The following is a 20,230-nucleotide window of genomic DNA, read 5'->3' as shown; positions in this document are numbered from 1 at the left end:
ACAGTTGTGAAACATTGCGATCGGCGAGAGATTACATTACATTTTATTTAAACTCATTTTATGAGGTAACTCACTTTTTGAATCCTTTTTATGGTATGTACAAAATATGCCTTCTTGCTTTTGTACGAAAAAAGGTATCTTCTCCCTCTTTTCTGCATACCTTGGTGGTGTAACGGTAGCACATTGCTTAAAATTAAAAGAACTACTTTGTACATTGGCCACACAACAATACACTAAATAAAAGTAGCTTGAATTTTTTAATTAATAATAATTAAATTGAAAAGTAAAAATTTAGCTTGAATGTTTCAAATTAAAAGTGGACAATGTTATAAAGTATTTTCTGCCTCCTTTCGTGGTGTAACGGTAGCACACTCGGCGCGTATTCGAGAGATCCAGGTTCGAGCCCCGAAGAGGGCACTGCACATTTTTCACGTTTCTTGCTTCAAAATAACTTGATTCTACAGTTGTGCCCGAACTTAAAGCTGGTGGATGATGATGCTTCACCATCAGGATTTGGTGTTGTATCCCCTAATTTCCAGCCGCCCTTTAAAAGGGAAAGTATAAAGGTATTTTCTCACTCCTTTCTGCATGCCTTCGTAGTGAAACGGTAGCATACTCGACGAGTATTCGAGTAGTCTAGGTTCGAATTCCGGCGAGGGCATTGTACATTTTTCACTTCCCCTGCTTCAAAAACATTTAATGATTCCACAACGGGAATAAAGTTTAATTATTTCTTGTTTAGTGCATAATTTTCTTTCTTTATGGCTTATTCGAGAGGTATCATAAAATTTCGAGACCAACTCTGTTTATCCGACGTATCCATACAGCCAAATGCATGGTCAATGAAGAAAATTGTTACAAATGGAGTTGAGTTGAGTTGAGTTGAGTTGAGAGCAGAATCTGGACACCCGTGCGGCTTACTAAGACTATTCGGGTCTAGTCTAGGTTCCGCAACTATCCGGGGCAACACCTCATGGGGCCTATAAGGGCATACATTGGTCCTGTATACATGCTTACATAGTTCATAACATATGCTTATAGTTACATAGTTCATAATATATGCTTACATATGTCATGAACTATGTAAGCATGTATACAGGACCAATGTATGCTCTTATAGGCCCCATGAGGTGTTGCCCCGGATAGTTGCGGAACCTGGACTAGACCCGATTTGTAAGAAAAATAATACATATATCCGCACAAATACAAATAATCATCTCTGTATTATTTTTCTATGATCGTGTGGTAACCCCCAGGGCCGTCTTAACGAATGGATTCGTCGGGAACTTACCTGGATGCCCTACCGGCATAGAGACCCATGATAATCCGTTTATATTTCATTTCTGTGAGTGTTTGCAGTATTAGACACGAGTTTGTCCAGGGGACCATAATGCTGTTAAGACGGTATTCCTTGAAGATATAAATTCCTTTATGAATTATATATAAATGACATCAGTTGCAACTGCAATATTTTTAAGAAGGCATGTCACGTGAAATCCCGGTACACTTAGCAGGTGAGTCTTTTAATTATAAACTCTGAAAAAATACTTAATTTTTTTCTCCCAACGCAATAAATATCAGAGAATGTGACGCAATTTCTGAAACGAACATTACTCAACAAAGAAAGCCGCAATGAATAAAAAAAAATGTTCGGTTGATTCTCATTTAGCATTACTCCAACTCTTATACCGGTAGGAGGGGACGCAACTCCACCCCTCCTCACCAAGATGTCTAGGGTCAATATGAAGCTCAAGGTCACCTTGTGAAAGTGAAATCTCAAGGACTTACGGGCAAGAGTCACTCACACTAACTGAAAACGACAAATCTCTTCCGATTGGTCGGCGTGGTAACATGGACACATCCACATTTTCACTTTTTTGCTCATCCAGGTACTCGGCCCGATATATATATAACACACAGTCAGGGTCAGGGTCGACAAGAATTAACAGTTCCATCCTCAGGTGAGTTTCTTCCAACTTTCTCTGATTTTTCTCTTATCTTCTCTGTTCTCACCAGCGTAGTGATAATTACCAAACACAGTCGTAGAGATCGTATCTTAAGACGCAGACTAAGGGCGAGGCTGGCTTTTATTATTTGGTATTTTTAAAGACGTTAAATTAAAAATCTCAGGTACGTTAGATTTCTCTATCGGATTTGTTTACTGTGGAGACGTTCTCATTTAGAACGGTTGATGTTCGAAAGAGACAGTTAAATGGTTTCGAACGCGCTCTAGGTACCCTTTGTGCTTCTACAAAGGTGTAGATTACATCTAAGATACTGGTAATAATTATAACGTCTCGCAAAAGCTTACGCTTGTTTTTATGAGATATTTATACGATGATATTTTACACGGTTTTTTAATGTTTCGACAGCAAATTTTATTGTATTTCATTGATGTTTCATACTTAATATTTCAGACACGTAAGTTGACTTTCGGAGCTGATTGCAATGCTTCGGAATTGTCCCAAGCTTTAATTGATAACATATTTTAATAACTAATCTTAAACCATCTGGCATAAAGTTTTCAAAACAAACAAAAAAAAAAAAAAAAAACAGGAAGAAGATAGAAAATCCGGATGCTTTCAGATTCTATATCACTCCCCAAAGGGTGTTTTTTAACGTTCTGTTTGTTTACCTTCGTTTATTAAATATCATGTTCTTCGCACTTAAATAATTATATGAAAATCAGTTCAACAGCAATGTCATAAAATATTTAAAAAAGGCTAAACAACCTATCTTTAGAATTTCCGCTGGAGAAAATATTTTTTTCTGTGCAGTTTTGCAATTAAATCGTCGAGTTTTTTAATCCAAAATTTGTTAAAGTTTTACAAAATTTGAAGTAGATAATAAAACAAATTCGGAATTCAAAATTCGGGCGCCCGAATGTCCATATTCGGTTGGAGGACTACGTTGTTCAAAACTATGTACCCTTGTTTTTTCACAATGCGAGAAACATTCATGCATTTATGCACATTCTTCATTATTTATTTTCTTTAAATATAATACATGGCGATAATATTGGGTGGCAACAGTTCGAAAAGTTAACAAACGCAGGAAGTGAAATGACGCAAAATACCGTTTTGAGACTTATAGCCCTCTGGGTCTAAAGCCTCTTTTGTACTAATAATATCACTGCATTAATATTAAATGTAGCAATACTGTAGCAAAGCAGGAAAGGAAAATTCCGTTCTTTCCTGTAACAGGGTGTCAGAACTAACTGTTATGAAATTCTCTCAAATCGAATTTTGTTAATATCCTCTATCTAAAAATAGGATTGCATCTAATATTTAATATTTTACACATTTTGTAAACTTTAGTTAAGTTTAAAATAAGATAAAATAGGGAGTTTAAGTTAATAAGGAAATTCAACAAACATTGCAGATTCTGAAATGTAATTACAGTGAATACGGATTTGGTTTGTAAATATATGCAGCTACTTATTAAAAAGTTCAAAATGGAAAAGATTTTCAAGCGAATTTGTTTTTTCATTCTTGCGTGTCTGCAAATTTTTCTGTGGTAAGAAAGTACTATTTTCATAATGTTGTCAAAGCATTGTTAAAAACTCTTTTAAATCTTCATCCTGAACTTAAAATTGTGTAAATCGTTTTCGTGTATTTCGGCAGTAACCACGATGGGCATCAAATAACTTACTATTTAAAAGTGGGTTAGCGGTTTAAAACCGTTGTGCTTAAAATTCCACACAATGAGCTGTGATGAACGGGTTTATTTAGTAACATTTTATTTTAATTAGAAAAAAGGGCGTGAAAAATAAGAAGTTACACTTTTGTCTTCCTTGAGTTTTTTAATTTAATAATTTGGCTAAGAATTATATTTAAAGTATTTTTATGCTTATATATAATTATGTATAAGTATATCTTTTAATTATATATAAGGTAAAATTATAAAAATGGTACACACTAGATAACGTAGGTAGGTATGGAGTGGTCCACCTTTCTGGCAAGTCCAAGCTCGCTTTGTAGCTTTTCTAGACCGGCCACAATAGTTAGCACAGCGTATTCGATAGATCCAGGTTCAAGTCCTGGCAAGGGCATTCCGCATTTTTCATGTCTCTTGCTTTAAGGAAATCTAATGACTCTGCAGTCACCCTCCAACCAAAAGGAGGTGGTTGATGATTTTTAAACTTCAGGATTTGACGATTGTGTTCCCTACTCTCCAGTTGCTCTTCAAAAGGGGGAGCATTTTCTGCATGCCTTCGGTTAGCGCACTCGTCACGTATTCAAGAGGTCCAGGTTCGAGTCCTGGTGAGGACTTTGCTCATTTTTCATGTCTTCTGTTTCAAAAAAACCTAATGATTCTACAGTTAGGTTTTAAGTTTATTGCTTTTTTATTATTATCCACAAAAGTTGGGAATAATAAATGGAATTCCTTTTTGTCAAAATACGAAAGTTTCTAGTCCCGCTTCTTGCGAGTACCTTGTAAAGCAAGAATTTGTTTTTAAAACCCTGTCCTTAAAGAGTTAAGTAAAAAGTGGTTTAAGGGGACTCATACATCTTAAAAACCATGAGATCTTCGAATATGTGACTGTTGCAAGAATTGGGATAACTTATTTATTTTAAAAAGCAATTACTTCCAACCTTTTACAGCTGACTACATAATATAGCTGCTTTTTGAAATAGTAATCAGAAAGTTTGTGTTGCCACAAATATTTTTATAATTTAATCCTCATTGTGACGAAATGTTTCGTTATGTTTCCACCTTGCGCGCACAGTTTAAAGCATTCTGTTGCGTAATTTAATTCCATATTTAATATAAAGCTTTTATAACATTTGGAAATTACTGTGAACCAAAAATTCTAAGAATTTCATGTTAAATTTTTATTTTATTTGGAGTTGAGTTTATAAAATATATTTTATTAAAAAGGTCTGCAATGTTTTCGTCCATAAAATGTTTTAATATTAAAATATTCATCAGATTTTAGGTTCAGTTAGAAAATACTACCCATATAAAGAATTCCATCCAATTTTAAGTATGTACCATTAGCCATTTTTAAAATATCACGCGCGCAAAGTGGAAACATGACGAAAAATTTTGTCACAAAGCGGATTAAATTACAAAAATATTTGTGGCAACACAAACTTTCTGGTTACTAGTTTCCAAAGCAGCTATATTATGTAGTCAGCTGTAAAATGTTGGAAGTAATTGTTTTTAAAATAAATATAATATCCCAATTCTTGCAACAGTCACATATTCGAAGATCATAAGGGGTTTAAGGTGTACAAGGTCCCCTTAAAAGCCACAAAATTTTTAATGCCTAGAAAATACTCTGAGTTTTATTTTTAAATTCGTTAATTAAATGGCATTTGGTTTAACATATTACGAGGCTTTTATTTATTATGTCGATCAATTTGGCATTTTATTATTCATCTTAAACATCGTAATAGTTCAGAAAAATAAGTATGGTAGTGTTACGTTCGTAATAAATTAAATAAATTTCATATTTCAATTTACAAAATCATAAAATTTCATCAAATAACAATAGTAACAATTTTTTGAAATCTAACTATTAAACACATTAAAATTATTCATAAAATAATAAGTTTCGTATAACAAATTGAATTATTTTTTATTAATTTTTATATATTAATTAATTCATTTTGCATGAAAAACCAAACTAAAAATTCAAATAAATATATGCTCCTTTTAAATTTTTTATAAATAACACTTTCAGTTGTCTTTTAAAAATATGAATTACATTTTTATTAGAATACTATATCAATTTTGAGGCGTTTACCAAAAGTAAAGAAATCTCTTCATCCATTATGATTGCATAATCAAAGTTTACGATGCCATACGAGGAAATTTTCTTCCAGTTTACAGCTTAGATCCAAATAATAACATTTTCTAACAGCTAATACAGAATGTGACATTCCGCAGCTATTTTAAGCTCGTGGAGAATTTTGTTTTTCTTTAAGTAATCGATAACAATTTTTTTGAAAAAACATTCTTCGGAAACATCAAAAAATAGAGATTTAATGACTTTTACTTAAGAGCTCAGTTTTCTGATTTTAAAGAGTAAAATACAAAATAAACTAAACAGAAATTTTAAATGAATTTTTTTTATCGGCAAAAGTCAAGTATATTAAAAAAATTATATTACGAGAGACAATATTTATATAACCGTTATTTGAAAGTGAAATAGAGGATTTAATTGAATTAAATTTTTTCTCCTAAGACGGGCACTAGCTATTATAGGCTTGGCCGCTACTACTAAGACCGGAAGCGGTGGTCACTTTATCATGGAGGCACCTAATATGTGGTGGGCCACCGTTGTTTTCTATGAAGGGACAGACAATTTACATCAATGCCTTCACCGGAATTCGAATTCGGACTCTTCGGTGCTGCAATCAGAGTCAATAACCACTTTCACGACTAGGCGGGAATTAAGTTAAAATCCGATAACTTATAAGGCATTTTCTCCCTCTTTTCTGAATGCCATCGTGGTGTATGGTAGCACATTCGGCATGTATTCGAGAGATCCAGTTTCGAGTCCAGACGAGAACACTGCTCATTTTTCAATTCTTCATCATCAAAAAAATAAATAAATAAATAAATAAAAATCTAATGACTCTTGCTAACTTATTTCAGTGTATAATTAAATAAAATACTATGTGTTATTTCCTGATATTTCTGTAATACCACTGTTTTTCTTTTAGAGCTTTCATCTGAAAATTTTCCGTCATGATGATTGGATTCATCCTTCTCTTGGGTGAGTATAGTAACATTACTGAAACTTTAGTTCATTGGTCTCAAATTAGCGGCCGGCGAAGCACTTTTACGCGGCCCGCGAATAAATTTACAGTATCTTCATTAGCATTTTTATGATATTAATTATTATGGCAAGGTTTTGAAGAAAGTTCAAGATTTAGTTTAAAATAACACGCCGATTAATTTAGAAGGCAAAGAACAGAAATCAGCGTTATATTTGCAAATTTTCACACGACTAGTTTCGATAGTTTTACCAAACCAGCAGCCTCAGCTGCCAAAGTGCAAAAGTCAGTTATTAAAGTTGAAGATTTTAAAAATTGACTCGAATATGACAATATTTTCATTACCATTGCAAATGAGCGTGAGTAGCGCCTCAGAAAAATTTACAGATAGAGCTAATAAATTTGCAGCATAATATAATTCACATTCAAGGATCTGAAGATACAGATCTGGTTCACTTTTTTTTCCGAAATTACCAAAAGATGTATAACTTCAATTATGAATTTTTGCGATAAGAATGATGGATATGTTTGGAAATGCATATATATCTGACCATTTCTTTTTAAAGTTCGAAATGAATAAGTCTAAAAGATGATTCAGATTGGCCAGTGAGCATCTAAAATTCGTGACGAAGGTTATTTTTACTAATTTTCTTCAAGTTTAAATTTTATTGAAATCGAAACGCGATCAGGTGTTGTAGCAAAAAATAATAAGAGGTTAGATTAGGTTACTTTTACGGCAAAGCCTCGAAGGCTATCTGCCTAAGGGGAGGGATGCCTTCGTGGAGCACTTTCTAAGGGAAACTGGCTCGTATACACGTTACACATAGGAAAAAACACGAAAACACCCATGCAGCCAGCCCGTTTGCGGGATTCGAACCTCGGACCGAACTACCAGTGTTCAGCGACTTTACCGCTCGGCCGCTGGTGGGCCCGAAAATAATAAGAAGAAATAGAGAAGTTTGTAATTATTTATTACTTATACAGATATATATTTTTGCTATATGTATCAAATAAAATTTTATAAATTAAGGAAAGAGAATAGGTTTAATTACCTATTTTTATGTTCTGTCCCACTTGGACAGTTTTTCTAATTTGTTTTATGTTTAGTTTATGATGGATGTAAGTTATTTAATGGTTTAATTCAACGCGTTAGAATTATTTGAAATACATTTCTGTATGAAATTTTATTATTTAGCTACCATTACCTTTGAATAACGATACGTAACAATCAGATATTTGTTACAGATACCGACCTTAAGATTTCAGAGAGAAAATAAATAAAAATTTGAATTTTTTCCTTTGTGTCATGAATGTTATTGTTGATGTAAATAAACATTTAGTAAGTAAAATTTAAAATTTATTTTTAATTATTTATCATGCAAAATTTAAAACTTTTGCTTCATTAAACAAATCTTTTTACTTGGGGGGGGGATAATTTGCCGCCCCTTAGCTCCTTAAAGATCATGATTCGATCTACCTGCAGTTTGAGTTTAAAACCACTGCTTTAGTTGTTAGGAATTTATTTTCAAGTATGTGGCATTTTAAATCTGGCATTTAATCGGGTTCTTTCTTTATCATTTCATTTCAGTTCTTGGTGGAGCTTTTGCCAAAAGCACTAAGTTGGTAAGTGATTAATTTATTTAAATTTATTTTCTTATAATTTAACTACTACTTTTCTAATACGATGAAACTTATTAATGTGAAACCAACTACGTACTGAAGCAGATTCAAATATGTATATATTAATTATATATACATTTTATCTTGAACTTCCACGACATTTTCCGACCATTCTCACTATTTTAAGCTTTGATAAATGAAAAATAGAAACCTAAATAACTTTAAATACTGACCTAAAATACTGCTTAAAATAGTGACTAAAATTTATCATCGTTTTAATTAAATTTCTGTTCTTTGGAGATGATATATGTAAAATCTTTTCTAATAATTATGCGTAAATATATATATGCCGCCTAGACGGAATAGTGTTTATGGGAGGTAAACCGCTGAGTTGGCTTCCGACCCAGGTACAGATAAATCCATGCAGAATTGGTTACCAACTCGGCGGGAGTCAACCACTAGCTACCAGGCCGCAGCCCTAGGCAGCCCCGGCTGAGCATACGACATTTATAAAATGCAAAAAAGAGATATACATGTGCATACAAGGCACTTGAATAAGAGTACAACAATGTCCAAAGAAATATATACATGTGCCTACAAGGCACTTGAAGAAGAGTACTATCATAATATATGTATATACATATAAATACCAACTCATATACAGATATATACACACTTACATACATAGATATTTCGAAACAAATAAAAGTATACATACTCTCACTCATATTCATATATACACCCATACATATACGCTATCATGATAGTTAAAGTTTACAAGAAGCACGCCATTGAGGTACGCGTGATAATTAGTATAAATTAGGTACCACAAATAAGAGATATAAACATGTACAGATACATTACTGCATTCAGATACAGTACGAGCCTTATGTATGAGAACCTGGCACAGCATAAATACAAAATTACATATTGAACATACATATCACATACTCTGTTGCTGACATACTGAAGTAGCTTATATAGACTTTTATGGCTACTATCTTCCAGTGTCAGAAGAGTAATTGCGAGTACAGTAGTCAATTATTGTTTTCAGTTTTCGTTGGGCAACTCTGTTACTTTGTAGATTCTGGAACCAATTTGGCCAGAATCTGGCTCCTGGTTGCTTGAGGCTGTTAAGTGCTGTTTGTGGGCAAGAAGTGTTTAGGGAAGCCTGATTGTGATACCGAAGGTCCCGGGTTCTAATTCCGGGGAAGGCATGGATGTAAAATTGTCTGTCCCTTCATAGGAAGTAATGGTGGCCACTTATTAGGTGCCTCCACAATAAAATGGCCCACACCACGTCTGGCCTTAGTAGTGGCCAGTGCCCTTATAGGCAAGTGCCCGCCATTAGAAAAAAAAAAAAAATAGCTAGATAGGTAAGTAGGTAGATGGATATATTTGTCGTTCCTGATAAGCGGAGATTGAAATACAATTTATGTTGCCATATTTTAGAAAATGTTGATATATGTTTCAAAATGTCTCAGTATGTGACACATAAATTAGAAAAGTTCTTAGCAACGTTTGCGTAAAGGAAAGTTTAAAGTATTCCATTTGCTTTACATTAAATATTATTAACAAGAATTAAGTTTTATTACTACAGTGTAATTTAAAAACAATTTGAGAATACTTAGGGTATTTCTTCCACCTTTTTGGCATTCCTTCGTGGTGTGGTGGTCTGCACGCTCAGAGCGTAATTGAGAGGTCCGTGGTTCGATTCCCGGTAAAGGCGTTTGCTCATTTTTCGTATTTCCTGCTTCCAAATAATTCTAATGTCTCTACAAGGTACACAGAGCTGTACAAGAATCACTAATGATATCAAAGACAGTTATGTAAATGCCACCCTTTGTCGAAGCAACGAATATTAAAAAATACTTTCTAACAAGGAGATCATTAAATATTCTTTAATATTTGTATAATAAATAATACGGTTTTAGATTGTTATTGATAGTACCTAACCGTTTACGAATTTTAATGTAGTATATTAAATTGAAAATTTAAACGCATTCAAATAACTACTTAAATGCTAGCAAATATTTATTAAAGAAATTTATGGTCCACTGAATTAGTGAATTTTAAAATTAGTTAAAGAGAATTTTTTTTAAAAAAAAAGTTCTTACGAGGCGTATTCGGAAAAAAAAAAAAAAAAAAAAAATAGTAAAACAATTTTTTCGAATCCAATTTTATTTTTACATGAAAATACATGTCTTAAACTATTTTTCAACATAGTTTCCGCCAATGATCAAACACTTGTCATAGCAGGTGACCAGTTTTTGTATACCATCGTCAAAGAAACTTCCCGCCAGTTTCGATAACCACGACTCCACAGCATTTTTCGTGTCATCGTCAGATCCAAAGCGCTTGCCACCAAGCTCGCGCTTCATGTGCAGGAACACGTGATAGTCGGACGGCGCCAAGTCCGGGCTGTACGGCGGGTGATCGAACTGCTCCCAGTGAAATTGTCGAATTAACGATTGAGTGACACCAGCAGCATGGGCCGAGCATTGTCATGGAGCAACACAATTCCTTTACTGAGCATTCCTCTTCGTTTGTTTTGAATGGCACGCCTTAGTTTTGTTAAAGTCTCACAATATCATGCCGCATTAATGGTTTCACCTCTGGAAAGAAATTCAGTAAGCAAAACGCCTTTTCTATCACAAAAGACAGTGCACATCATTTTTTGTGATGACATTGTCACTTTGAACTTTTGTTTTTTCGGAGAATGAGTGTGTCTCCACTCCATCGATTGTTGTTTCGATTCTGGTGTGAAATGACTAACCCAAGTTTCATCACCTGTCACAATTTGGTTTAGAAAGTTTTCTCCCTCACCACTGTACCGCGTGAGAAATGTCAGGGCACTACCAAGTCGCTTTGTTTTGTGAACATCAGTGAGCATTTTTGGAACCCATCGGGAACACAGTTTGCGGTAATTCAAGCGGTCAGGCACAATTTCGAACAAAACAATACGTAAAATTTGTGGAAATGCCTCTGAAAGAGTTGTCATTGTGAAGCGTCTGTTCTCATGAATTGCTTATCAACTTTCCTTACCAAATCATCGGTGACAACAGAAGGCCGACCACTCCGAGCCTCGGCGTGGACATTTGTTCGACCTGCATTAAACATCCTTACCCACTTTCTCGCCATTCCATCACTTATCGCGTATTCACCGTAAACTTCTGTCACTTGACGATAAATTTCGGCCGGTTTAACATTCCTCGCGTTCAAAAATTTAATCACGGCACGAATCTCACAGTCAGCGAGAGAACTAATTGTCTTAAACATTTTGAATGTGCCCAGCAAACTGAAAACACAACATAGAGCAACCAAAATGGCGACAATTGAAAGTCAGTGAACAAGAAAGACTAGTGCGCATGCGCGGGACGCCTACCACAGCGCTGCGACGGCGCTAGAATGAAACGATACTTAGTTTTCGAATACGCTACGTATTTTCCTACAAACTGATTCTTTTGAAACATTTCTCTTAAAAAAACTTTCAGACATCAAAATGGGTTTACTTATCATAATCACTTGAAAACAAGCCGCCTCGAATTTAAGATCCCGTTACATTTTAGAATTAATTTTAAAAAATTAATGATGGATCCCTGGTGGTTGGATACTTGATGTAGTTGGATGCAAGATATAAGTAGGGTTGTCAGTGTAATTCATTTCATTCTGATTAAAATAAAACGTAAGCTACTTAGTTAAATATAATACTTTAGCAAAGTGTAGAAAGCTAATACACAAAATATTAGTGATTCATTGTTACCTATCTTTGTCGGCACTACATCCACTACACTAGTGACTAATATAGTGAATGAAAGATCTAAGTCCAAATCACTCAACCAGACAAGACTATTGTAATAAACAGTAGTTATACAGCTTTTATATACGATAATGACCTGTGTGGTGTATTTACAATTCCAACATCGTAATTACATTATGTAATTATATTTTTATTGTTTTAGTAGCGCGTGGAACCGGCGCTCGATTTTGCAAATTTAACGACATCAAAATTCTGCCGCCGGATTCCTTCTTTAATTCTAAAAATTTTGCCGCCTTTAATTCTGCCGCCCGGTGCGGCCTCAACGGCTGTACACGCTATGGCAGCGGATCTGCTAGTGAGAAACCCCCCTAGATGAGTGGGCTGTGGCGAAAGCAAAATTTATATGTTCTATGTACACTTGAAAAGATATGTATAAAAATATATTAATAATAATTATTATAGAAAGAAATTTTAACACGTGAAAAAAAAAGAATTTTTAATATGAATTAAAAAGAATTAAAATTAATATGAATTAAAAAGAATTTTTAACACCTGAAAAAAAAAAGAATTTTTAATATGAATTTAAAAAAATTAAAAAGAATTTTTAATATGAATTTAAAAAAATTAAAAAGAATTAAAATTAATATGAATTAAAAAGAATTTTTAATATGAATGAATTCAGTTCTACATTCTCAAACTATTTCAGCCTTATCTTGACTCACCTCAGTTTATCCTTGTCTTGCAAAAAATCTCAGTATTCGCTTGACTAACTTCAGCTTTTTGATGAAAATTTTGTAAAAAACATCACTTACAAACACCAAAGAAAAAGTGACGGAAGAATAAACAGACCGCGTGATTCCATAAAAAATTTACCACACCTACGTTTAGAAACTATGGACGACAATTTTAAAATTCCATCTCCTACACCGAACGGCAATGAAATTCAGCAAAAGACGCAACTTGGCAGGATGCGCGCAAATCAGCGTTTTCAGAGTTTTTAGTTAATATCTCTACTGATTAAAGCCATAAGAAGATACGAATGGTCGAAATGGCTTCCCGCGCCTTTTTTTTTTTTTTTTTTTTTTTTTTTTTTTTTTTTTTTGAATATGGGAGTACTTTTCTTGAAATTCAAATCCCCGCTGTTCTGAAGGAGAGGATGTTGCGAACAAAAAAAGCAGACAAACGCGTGCACGTTTTAACAGTATTAATTCTTCAATTTCATTCATCAAAATACCCGATAATGAGACCTTACCAAGTTTTAGAACCTAAATATAGCCAAAAAAAAAAAAAAAAAATGGAAAAGAATCTTTCTTATATTCGAGTACATGCGGTATGTTATTCAGCATCTGTTTGTTCTTGTTGTGACTTATCACACTTATCTGACGGTAACATAAGCACACAAGATTCACAGTGGCCAAAGGTGACAGAACAACTTCCCTCAGTTCCTCCCCCAATTTTGAAGAAAAGCATACCGGGGGGATGGCTCGGAGGGTTTCCCACGTCTCTTCTCCTACCACCAACCTCTCGAAAGGACTTTCGAGTCGCCATATATTGAGAGTGCCCCCATGCCGCAAAGACACTATACATTTACAAACGTCCATGCCTTCTCCGCAATTTGAACCCGGGCCCTTCGATACCTCAGTAGAGTTCCCTAACGATACCTCGTGGGGGGCTATTTTGCATTTACTGAATGTTTCAGAAAATGTCTCTAATTTTCCTTTACAGCATAAATACTGTGATTAATTAATTTTGCTTCCATCGAATAATATAAATTCTTTATGTTTATTTATAGCAAGATAAGAAAGATAGCTATGCTTTGCCAGAAGGAGCTGAACTGCTAGTGGGTCCGATTAGGTCCACCTTCTCTTGCTTTAGTAATGGCTACTACGCAGACGTTGACAACAACTGCCAGATATTCCACATCTGTTATACAACCGATAATCCAGACGGCACAAGAAGCCAGCACCAGTATAGCTTTGTGTGCGGAAATCAGACGGTGAGAAAAATTTTGCTTTAGCTTCCACTACTTCTGAGTTGTTCCTTTGTGTATACAGGATGTTCCGAAAACACTGACCACGGCTTTTATTCCTTAAATATGATCGTACATATGTTACGGTGAAACACCGAAATCTGGAGAATGTCGACTTTCACCGGTGAATGTCAACATTCACATAGTCTCTTGGTGTATGTCCGAAATATTTTCCAAATACCCTTATTTCTGACTTACACCGGTCAATGTCGACATTCACCATGTATTGATAGTGAATGTTGAACATATAAGAATATTATATTTTCTTCTCCGTCATTTAGTCGCCAATAAACGCACTTGAGATTCAGGAATAAGAACTTAAGAAGATAAGAACTTAAAACACACAGAACATTCAAAATGAGAAACAAAAATAATAGAAGTTAAAAACTTACTAAATTATGTGATTCAAATCTTATTAATTGCAACAACTTAAACTATTATGACACTTTGAATTGCACAAGAGGCCCTTGCTTTTAGAACTGCATTTATTTGTGGAACACTTCCTTTTGCAATGGCAGCGTGTACATATACTCCTCTCTTTTCGACCTACACCAGAGCATATCTGTGATTGTCGACATACATCGGTGAGGGTCCGAATGTATAAGAATGTAATGCAATCTTCGAACTTTCACCGACGTATTTGGTGAATGTTGACATTCTCCAATTTCGGTTTTTCACGGTAATACATATATAATATAAATTACATGGTTATGTAAAAAAAGGGTACAGAGTTTTACGAAATCAATTAAAATTTTCAAAGAATTTATTTTAAAGAAATGCGAAATTTGCATTTTTATATGGCCCCCATGCAGAAAAATTCTCAGTTAGAAAAATGTAGCCCATACACTAATAAGGTCATGTACAAATTTCAGCATTTTATCATAAAAAGCCGCAGAGATATGAAATTACATAAATGCTGACTTAAACCACTTTTGCCTGGCTATAATTAGGAGAAATATAGTTTTGTAAATCTGTAAATAAAAGTGAAGATAAAGTTCCGTATTTTATATGGTTATGTTACATTTCTACATCCCGTCATCTACGATCTAGCTGTTAGCATTTACATTTTAATTTATGTTCAACCCCTCACCAACTTTGTTTAAACATATCTCAGCGAATTTTTATGACAAAAATGCTGAAATTTTGTACATGACCTTGTCTAACGTTTATTTTATTTTAAAACTGTACTATCACTTCTTATTTTCTACTTCCGGCCATAATTAAATGCTTTAACTTGTTTATGCAAATTGTCTTGCTAACGCCAAGTGCTTAAGTTGTGGCTTTTTGCCAAGCGAGAAAGGAAGGAGTTATACGAAGCAAGCCGCTTGCCACTGTAGTTTAAGGAGTTTTTCACTCTGTTGCTGGTTGCCTCTAAAGCCAGAGGTTTAGCCCTCTTGTTATTTGCGAATGTATTGTAGTTTAAGCAGCTCGGCGTACTACATACGTACCCATTTTAAATAAAGGCCAGTCTTAGGGCTACGCATTTGTATACTAATTCCAAGTTAGATTTTAGTTAGAGTTTAGTTAGTAGTTTTATATTCTTACGTTCAGACCACGAGTGGTTGGTCTCTGTATTCCGAAGTTTCGGAAATACCTGTAAAAGATAGAAAATAAAGGGTTTCGTATACCCTTCCCTGCTTGTGTTGTCTATTTCACACCTTCCTGAACATAGCTTGAGTAAGCTCCCTGTTCCTATTCAGGACCATTCATGTTCCCAAAGCAAATCAAGAGAAATACAACCTTATCGGTGTATGGGCACATATTGCTAACTGAGAATTTTTTTTCTTTATGGTGTGGGCTATCTAAAAATTAAAATTTTGTATTTCTTTAAATTTAATTCCCTGAAAAATTTAATTACCTTGTAAAAAATTTTACAATTTTTTTTTTTTAACGTAACTTTGTAATTTTTTATTATAAGTCTACGATCATATTTAAGGAACAAAAGATGAGGTCAATGTTTTAAGGATATCCTGTACAGTAGTCAAACTCAGATTCGGTGAATGTTTAAATAGACATATAATTAAATTATCTGAAGCAATTTCAAGTCTAACGTAAACACATTATTACACTATCTGAAGCCATTTTAAGTACCTATATGGATTTCAAACATAGTAAATAGCATCTTAGCTTAATAACAATATTTTATTGTTTGGCTTTATAGGTATCAAAGTTACTCGAAAAAACGAAGAGGAAATGTAATAAAAAGCGTAATGTTATACGTGAAGGATTTCACGAAATAATTAAGGTTAGGTACTAGGATACAGATGTTGAACCAACCACTACTAACAAGTTTCTTATATCCGGGAGGAAGATATTAGTTCTCAAATTATTAATAGTGTTGTTTAATTAGAAATTATCCCTATTGGGGAATTTAGAAGCCGAGTTGCTAGTAATTAGAAGGGCGTAATTTGTGTTATCCATAACCTGGATTCTGAAACCTTTTTGAAGGAACAAATGCCTAATGCTATCCAAGTGTAAGTATTTCAAAATTTCAAGGAATTCTTCTGTATTATGATAATAGTATAGAAGATCGCAGAAAAGGTACAAGACGTAAGTTCTTACATACTTTGATTATTTGTATTGCAGTTTTATTATTATTTATTACGTTTTATTTAGTTCAATTAATTATTTGAGTTAAACAATTAACTGCTTTCACAATTACTCACAGGTTCTAAAAAGGTGTTAAGTCATTTATCATTAATACCTCTAAACGGTGTTTAATCATTTATCATTAATTATTTTCCATATTTGCGAATATTTGAAATAATTTAAATAGCTATAATTGAGTCATATTTCAGGTTATAATAACGGATTTAAACAGTAATATACTCTGGTGTCAATATCTTCGAACTTTTAAACTAATTTTATATATTACAATCTTTATAGTTTGCAAAGAATATAAATTTCGTTAGAAATAAAGCTATAGTATGCTTGAAGCATATAATCTGATGATAAAATATTTTGAGTTATTTAATCAGCACCACCTTAATGATTGAATATTAATACTAATTCCAAGAGATTTTGTTTTGTGTGCTACACAGAGGTATTTCAAAAACATTACACGAATAAATATTTTTTGAAATGTAAATCCATACTAAGATATAAATTAAAGCAAGTTTTCCTGGTATTATATTTTGACCACTTTATAAAAACTTATGAAATTTGAATTTTTGAAAGTGAATTTTGACTGAAAATAAGTGTAACGAAAATTATTTTTCACATCATGTCAGTCAAATAATAGCTTCTCATCCCAGAAGGATTAAAATTATCCAGGAGATTATTAATTAAAACCTTAATCACGAAAATTGTTAAAGAATCTTAGGATGTATATTTGTACGTATATATATATAGATATAGATATATATCTAAGATTAAAAATATCTAAATCAAAACTATAATTTAAACTAAGGATAACCTCATAATCCCTCCTCTTTGTTTAAATATCATAATAACTTTTCAGGACTGCGTCATTTCTAGATCAATCCATCTTGCATGGCTTTCGTGACGTAGCTGATTCGGAACCTGAACTCACAATTTCGCGAACTGAAACCTTCTAAACAAAAACATTCTCTTGGTGAGCCTCCATATTGGATAATGTCATGTTAGTACTAGTACCTTCGTACATGCTAGTACTAGTCCCTTCTAGAACATTTATTAGGTAACCGCTACTATAAATAACGAATGTGACCATTTAGCGACACAACAACAGAAGCTCCTCTCCTCCTGCGCTACAAGCTGCTGCTTTTCTGCCTTTCTTTGTTCAAAGTATTACGCGCTGAACTTAAAGTAATCTTATTTAGTGATTGCGAAAGAATGGCATATATTAAAAATGCGAAAAAATGACATGCCAATTGAAACTGAGCATACGAGTGAAAGGAAAACAACAGTAACTGACGACGTTAAAACATACCTCGGTTAACGTTGTTTTACTTGCTATGATCACTCGTCATTTAAGCTGCAGAATCTAAATGCACCTCAGATGTTTTCCGATCCGGAATGACGATAAAATTCCCTTTCTATGGTCTGATTCATTTCTTATGTGGTCCGATGTAAGATAACTTTAAAGGGAAATTATTTCAAAGAAGGTGTTTAAATTATTTCAGGTCTTTAACCAGCTGACATTTACTTGCACGTACCCGGAGGATGCTGTCCCCTGCGTCAACGCTCAGGACTTCTACTATTTGAACACCCACGTTGAGGCAGCTGATCCAGATGTCCACTTCCTCGATGACCAGGACATACAGCGAGCCGCCCCTCTCATAGCTGGTGAACCTTATTCACGAAGAGTTGAGAAGCCAGTTGCCGGCTACCAACCAGTCCGAAGGAGATTCGATTTCGAAAAGTAGAAGATTTAGTGAATTCATCCGTTCAGCTGTGCCATATACCGGTTCTCTATATGTTTAATAGACTGTATTCTACAAAGAACGAAGTTGATCATTTGCAACTGAGTACCCGTTGCAAATTATTAACGCTGATTAACAACATGTTTCTGGTTAATCAAAAGAATTTTCTGAAATTAGCAATCTTCATCGTCAAATCAAAATGTTTCTCTGGGGTGCCGATAGTCATGAAAACATACATCTTTAATTAATTAACTGAAACCCTTGTACAGTTAAACAATTCAGGTTTAACATGCATTTAATTCTAGCCACATTTTTGCGGTTCCAGTTATAGAATTAGCCTACATAAAAGACCTAAGACTTCTCTTGTAAATTAACTTTTCCAACGCAAGCTTTAGTGAAAACCTTCCAATATTGTATTTAATCGTATGTGTAATTTGCATAGCTTAGTCTTTCTAAAATTGCAATTGTTAATGTACGTAGGAAAAAATATTAATTCCTTACGAGTTAAGACAGTGTTAAATCTTCTGATATAGAATGCAGACCTAAAGGAACTAATTAGAAGAAGTGAGAAAGTACGAAAACTACAAAATTTCAAAAAAGTAATTCGAAATACTTTTTTGAGGTACAACGCTTGACAAAAAGAGATTCAAATTATTCTTGTAATGATTTAATAATAAGTATAGCTATTAATTTTGTGAGAAGTCTGTGTTTTGCAACTGAAAATTAGGGGAAAAAAGGTGTGTTTTTTTTTTGGGCATCATGTAACATGAGATCGGAGTTCTTGAGTTGCCGACTTTCTTGAAGCAATCTATCATTCTCAAAATCACGCTGAAAACCGTACGAATCCTTTTTCACGATTTGTTTTCCAGCATTTGTTTCATGACGCTCGTAAGGAGCATCTTATAGCGTGCCAAATCTCTTGCTCTTGTGTTTGTTTTTTGTATCTTAATGTGTTTGTTAAATAAAGCATGTTCAAGGCAAAATTTGTACGTTACTATTTGTACTATTAAGAGAATTCAAATAAGAATATAAAACATTGTACAAGATCAGTCCACATGGTGTACTTTTACTGTAAACATGCCTATAAAATAACCCAAAGCCAAAGTACAAAAATATTAGATTCGCTATATTCTACATTGACACGAGGCGTGTAAAACATTTATGAAGAAACACAGAATAGAATGAAGAATTCTTAAGTTTACGTATGCGAATATAAAACGAATAAAACACACACACACACACACACACACACAAAAAAAAAAAAAAAAAAAAAAAATCTGAAATGTTTCAGATTTTAAATTACGTCCAAAAGGGCGTTTTTTAACATTTTGTGTGTTACCTTTCTTTATTAAATATCATGTTCCTCGCACTTAAACCATAAGATCCAGTGCAACAGCAATATCGCAAAATAGTTTTAAAACGAGCATATCTTTAGAATTTCCGATACAGAGACTCACGCGCTGGAGATAAAAATGTTTTTTCTGCACAACGTTGCCATTGCTCGCTTTGAAATCCTTGAGTTTGTTAATCAAAAATTCGTCAAAGTTTTAAAAAATAGGAAATCGATCATAAAACAAATTTCAAATTTCAAATTGGGTCTTCCACATGCTCATATTCGTTGGAGGATTACGTTATTCAAAATTCGATGACTCTATGTACCGTTCTTTTACGACAATGTGAGAAATATACATACATTTACTCAGATTTTCATTATTTAATTTCTTCAAATATAATGCAGGACTCTTAACAT

General features: G+C 33.7%; 1 protein-coding gene across 2 annotated transcripts; it reads left to right on the top strand.

Annotated features, from left to right (window-relative positions):
• The first annotated feature begins 1,891 nt into the window (after positions 1-1,891).
• Positions 1,892-19,463, top strand: LOC118203521 (U-scoloptoxin(01)-Cw1a-like). 2 transcript variants are annotated; one of them, XM_035375801.2, is made up of 5 exons: positions 1,892-1,961; positions 6,675-6,727; positions 8,317-8,351; positions 13,901-14,104; positions 18,241-19,463. In XM_035375801.2, the coding sequence occupies exons 2-5, from the start codon at positions 6,700-6,702 to the stop codon at positions 18,481-18,483; spliced, it is 510 nt and encodes a 169-aa protein (XP_035231692.1). In that variant the 5' UTR covers positions 1,892-1,961; positions 6,675-6,699; the 3' UTR covers positions 18,484-19,463. The 2 variants fall into 2 exon arrangements, with proteins under 2 accessions (XP_035231692.1, XP_035231693.1); XM_035375802.2 differs by lacking the exon at positions 1,892-1,961 and adding an exon at positions 2,096-2,130.
• The last annotated feature ends 767 nt before the right edge of the window (positions 19,464-20,230 follow it).

This window comes from Stegodyphus dumicola, chromosome 10, assembly GCF_044657685.1.
Source record: "Stegodyphus dumicola isolate Sdum_Otavi_A_Nest chromosome 10, ASM4465768v1".
In the NCBI taxonomy this organism is placed as follows: Eukaryota; Metazoa; Arthropoda; class Arachnida; order Araneae; family Eresidae; genus Stegodyphus; species Stegodyphus dumicola.
The sequence above is the reverse complement of the archived record's forward strand: the minus strand, read 5'-3'. Positions and strand labels throughout refer to the sequence as shown.